Below are 4,825 nucleotides of genomic sequence, written 5' to 3'. Positions count from 1 at the left end.
TGGGAAGGAGCAGAGTTGTCAGCTACTCTCAAAAGCCCTTCTCTTTAGAGAAATTAGGAGGTCTGGTTAGACTGTAGCTCTTTGAGAAGCCTCCTAGGAAATAAACACACGGGCAAGATGAACAATCCCTGGTTCTCAGGGAAGCCTGAGAAATTTATGAAGATCCAATATTGAATAATGAAGGAAATGCATCTTCATCCTAATTTATAGTTGCCATTTATTGAACACTTAAGATGTGCCGGGCATTGTTCTAAGAGCTTTACAAGAAGTACGTTCCACAGACACTATAAGGAGGTATTATTATAATCCCCATTTTAGAAACAGAGAAATTTGCTCAAAGTCATGCATCAATTAAGTGATGGAATGGGATTTTAACCCAGGTCTGCAGAGTCCGTATCTGAGCTTTCAATCATTTTCATTTAAATTCATGTCTCCTGGTTCCTCATCATTAACAGCACTCCGCAGGGTGTGGTGTTTTCCATCCTCACAGGCTTGTCTCCGTCTCCACCCCTTTGCAGCTCTTTGGATGAAACACTCCTTTTTGTAATGTGCCAACCCTAAAGGTCAGTGAAAAGCATGGGAGTCTGTGACTCACCCCTCAACTCTGAATCAAATTGAGAGACGACTGTTTGATTGGAGTGAGGATCAACTTGTCCTAGTTGGGGAATCAGGGGAAATCTGGGGAGATTAAGCCAAGAAAGGAGAGGCCAGCCCTCTGTCCCTGTTGCCAGATGTGTCTGTGTCTATAATCTCATGTTCACCCACCCCAGCTGCGGTTTCTAACTCAGAGTTACATGAACACTACAGGAGGTCACGAACTGTCTGGAGACCTCATTAGCAGCATCATAAGCTCGGCAGACTGCCAACTGCAGAAAGCAGCTGAGGAGGAAAGGAGGAGGGGTGCGGGTCCTGACTCAGGCTGCGTTGTTATTAAATGCCATATTCAGCACCTCTGCCACGGGCTGAGTGTGCCAGTCTCCAAGGGAAGCTGCCGAGCCCAAATGCCCTGGAGGAATTCAGCTCTTGGGCAGCATGCCTCTTCCAGGAACCAGCTCTCTAGGCCTACCCAGGAAGAGAAGTCCCCCTGCTGTTGATTACAACCCCTCCCTGAATAATTATGCCAGAGCCCACTGTCCATGCCAGGTGTCTGCTACCAGAGGGCCAGCCACTGGCCATCTTATCTTTCTTCTCTGTAATCCAGAGGCCCTTGCCATCCCTCCAATAGCAATTCCTGAGTGTCTCTGCTTTGGGAGAAGGGCCACACTGTGCTGGGGCCCAGACTTACCCTGGCGAAGGTCCGGAAGCCCTGGAGGATGGGTCTGTAGCCTGTGCAGCGGCACAAGTTCCCTGTGGTACAAAGAAAACGTTGCAGTGTCAGCACAGGCCCCAGGGCAGGTGAGGGGTTTGTGGCTTTGCTCCCGGGTGTTAGATGCTGTCTTTGCACATTCTGTTTCCTCTGCCTGTAACCCTCCTCTTCCTCCTTGTATTCCTGACTTCAAAATATCTAACATGTCTTCCAGGAAGCCTTCCTAGAATGCCCAGACTGAATCAGGTGTCCCTCCTACATACTCCCATGGTGACCACTCATAGCTTTATCAGGGAGCTTATCAAACTACATCATCTTCCTCCTCAGCATGTGAACTCCTTGAGAATAGGGACTGTGCCTTTCATCCCTGTGTCCCTTGTACCCGGTATGGTGCCTGACATATGATAGGACTCAATATAATGGATTGAATAAGTGATGGATTGAATGATGAATGGAGGAGCATCCTTCTCTACTCAATTCCGAGGAACAGACACCTGGTCCAGACTCCTGGGCCCATTCACAGAAGGAAAACTGGGAAGCCAGTCTCTGCCCAAGGCTCAGAATCATGGCCACCTTCCTCATATGTGGCCTTTGTCCTACAGAGTCCCGTTGCAGTGAAAGCTGAGAGGGAAGGAAGCCATGTCACTAGCTTCTGTGGAGTTCTCCAAACAATCTCCTCTCATGCCAGCCACCCACTGCCACCCGGTCCCAGTGCAGGGGAGGGCAAGAAGACACCTCAGGAAGACAAACACTAAAGCAGGAGACTCCAGGAGGTCTCCAAACCACACAGTGTTCTAAGAGAGGGCCAACCTTCCGGTAGATGTTAGCCACCATGTCAGGGTGGCCTGAGCCTTTCCTACAAAGGTCAGCACCTTGAACTCCTAGCCCACTCCTGGCTTCCACTCTGGCCTGGCTCAACCTCTGCAGAGCCCCCTTTGCCATCCCACCTCCCTGGCTGTGCTTCAAGGTTGGTACCTTGGAAGGCATCCTCGATCTCCTCCATGGTGGGCTCGGGCTGGTTCCGGAGCAGCGTGTACATGCTCATGACGATGCCGGGGGTGCAGAACCCACACTGGGACCCGTGGCTTTTAGCAATTCTCTCCTAAAAGGGGCAGAAGATGTAGACACTTGCATTGGCAAAACCCCTCCCAGGCTCCCTACACGACTGAACTGAAGTCAGCCCATGTTGACAGACAATGTGCAGTAGCAGTCACTTCACAAAGTCAAATCCTGGCGCCACCCCTCACCAACTGTGACCTTGGCCAGGTTACCAAGCCTCTCTGAGCCATAGGTTCCTCGTCTGTATGATAAGGAACATCCTACTATTTACCTCTAGAGCCGTGGTGAGGATTCAATGAGCTAATTCACATGAAACTCCTAACATTATACCTGGCATACAGTAGGTTGTCAACCAATGTCAGTTATTAGTAGGAAAGCCCCTTCAAGGAATAGGAATCATGAGAGCCAGAAGGAGCTTCTCATCCTTCCTTGAGCTGAGGAGGAAGAAAGCCGAGAGATTTGTCCAAGTGGAAGACCTATGTCCTGTTCTCGTAACTATGCTATCCCACAATCCAACCCAACCAGCATTTATTAACAACCAACTGAATACAGTTCATTCCAAACAGAATACCGTTGTATTATTAAGTGAAGGAAACCTTGACTTCCACTAGGGACAAAAGAATTGGGAAACATGTCACGTAGAATTTGCTATATGTGTTGACTGTCACAGAATTTTCATTCAAATCTGCAAGACTTTCATTACAAGGAGATTCCTCACATTCATATTTTTTCTCTCTCTAGGGAGTCTCTCTTGGTACTTATGTAAGCAAAATTGCTAGACAATTGTATCTCCAGTGCCTAGCGTATGTAGTCAGTCATTTCATAAATATTTACTGAGATCTTGTTATTTGCCAGGCATGGCAAAGGCCCTGGGCACAGACTAGTGAAGAGAGATAAGGTCCCGGGTTTCATGAAGCTCATGTCCTAGTAGGGGAGATAGTGACAAAAACAAACAAGAAAACACCAGGTGGAGGTCAGTGCTATGTAGAGCATTAGTACTGGACAGCATGAGCCGGAGTGACGAGTGGCTGCTCTCAGTGGCCACAAATGGCCACTCTGAAAAGGTGACCTTTAAGTTAAATTTAATAACTTGATTAGGATCAGGGAAGAGTGTATTCCAGGCAGAAGGAACAGCAAAGGCAAATGCTCTGAGTACAGCAAGTACACAAGCCTGGTGCAGGAGCTGCTGAAAGGTCAGTGTGGGTGGAACCCACTGGGACAAGAGAAGTCGGCTGGGGGATTAGGCAGCAGCCAGATCATGTGGCTCTTCATAAGCCAGGGGAGGGATCCTGATTTTTATTCTGAGTGTGATGGGAAGCCACTAGGGGAGTTTCAGCAGGACATGATATGATCTAATTTATGATTTTAAAGAATTGCTCTAGCTGTTGGGTGGGACTAGGATTGTAGGGGCAAGAGTAGAAACAGGAGACCAGGACACTATTGTGGTCCAGGCAGGAGGTGTGGTGGCCCCGATCAAGCAGCAATAGAAGAAATGGAGAGAAAAGGAAGGTTTCATTGCAGGGTTTGGAGGTACAGAAGACACTACTGGATGGGTTGGGTGTGGTGTATGAAGGAAAGAATCATAAGTGACTCCTAGATTCTTGTCTTGAGCAATTGGGTGGATGCTTTTGCCACTGACTCAGATGGAGGAAGACTGGGAAAGAAAGAAGTTAGTGGAAAAAGAGGGTTTTGTTAAGTTTAAGATTAGACATCCATATAGTGAGGTCAAGTAAGCAGTTGGAAATAATGAATCTAACCTCTGAGGAGAGGTCAAAGCTGAAGATATAAATGTGAGTGCCGTTCTCAAGTAGATGATACTAAACTCACCTAGGAGGAGTGTGAAGATGGAGAAGGGCAGGGGCCCAGGCCAGAGGGTGCTGCAGCAATTAGGGGCTGAGTAGAGGAAGAGCCAGCACATGCTGTGAACACAGAGATAGGAGGAAAATGAGGAAAGCGTAGTGTCATAGATACCAAGAGAAAAAAATAAATGGACAAGGAGAAGTGGAATCTGACTCTATAGTTTATTTGCAGCCAAAGTAAGTGCATCAGGAATAAGGATCTGTACCATTGGAAAGGGAGGCTTTTAGCCTGATAATATGGATATGATCCCAGTGGTTAAACTGTTCATTCTTTCTTTCATCTATTTGCCTCAATGAAAATAACAAGCCCTAATTCACCTTCTCATATCTCTTGCAGGTTGGGCAAATTTGGTAATTTCCCCTTTTCCTGACTAAGATATGAAGCCCTAGAGATGAAGTAATACCACCCCCACCCTGCGCTGACCTCCCACAACTGATCTAAAATGCTCCTCCCGAGGATGATAATCACCTTGTTCAACTGAAGGCCCTGGTTCATAGATTCACATAAGGTACCCAAGGAAGGTGTGATCTGAACATAACATCTCCTCAAATGGTCTGGGGAGGATTAAGACTTGGGCTAGCCTTGGCACCTTCTGTGACT

The 4,825-nt window shown here is 47.5% G+C and overlaps 1 protein-coding gene across 3 annotated transcripts in view; it reads right to left on the bottom strand.

The window, feature by feature from the left end:
• LOC124232353 (xanthine dehydrogenase/oxidase-like) overlaps positions 1-4,819 on the bottom strand; it is a 7,352-nt gene extending 2,533 nt beyond the window's left edge. The window contains exons 1-4 of one of the 3 annotated variants that reach the window (XM_046649307.1): positions 4,193-4,819; positions 2,282-2,408; positions 1,286-1,347; positions 201-557 (exon numbers count right to left, since the gene is read on the bottom strand). In XM_046649307.1, the coding sequence (XP_046505263.1) occupies positions 426-557; positions 1,286-1,347; positions 2,282-2,351 (264 nt within the window). In that variant the 5' untranslated portion in view covers positions 2,352-2,408; positions 4,193-4,819 and the 3' untranslated portion in view covers positions 201-425. Of the gene's footprint in view, positions 1-200; positions 558-1,285; positions 1,348-2,281; positions 2,409-4,192 lie in introns of those variants that run through there. The other 2 variants (XM_046649306.1, XM_046649305.1) reach the window with 2 other exon arrangements.
• Positions 4,820-4,825: the final 6 nt, after the last annotated feature.

The sequence above is a fragment of the Equus quagga genome, unplaced genomic scaffold, assembly GCF_021613505.1.
Source record: "Equus quagga isolate Etosha38 unplaced genomic scaffold, UCLA_HA_Equagga_1.0 HiC_scaffold_4978_RagTag, whole genome shotgun sequence".
NCBI lineage: Eukaryota > Metazoa > Chordata > Mammalia > Perissodactyla > Equidae > Equus > Equus quagga.
The sequence above is the reverse complement of the archived record's forward strand: the minus strand, read 5'-3'. Positions and strand labels throughout refer to the sequence as shown.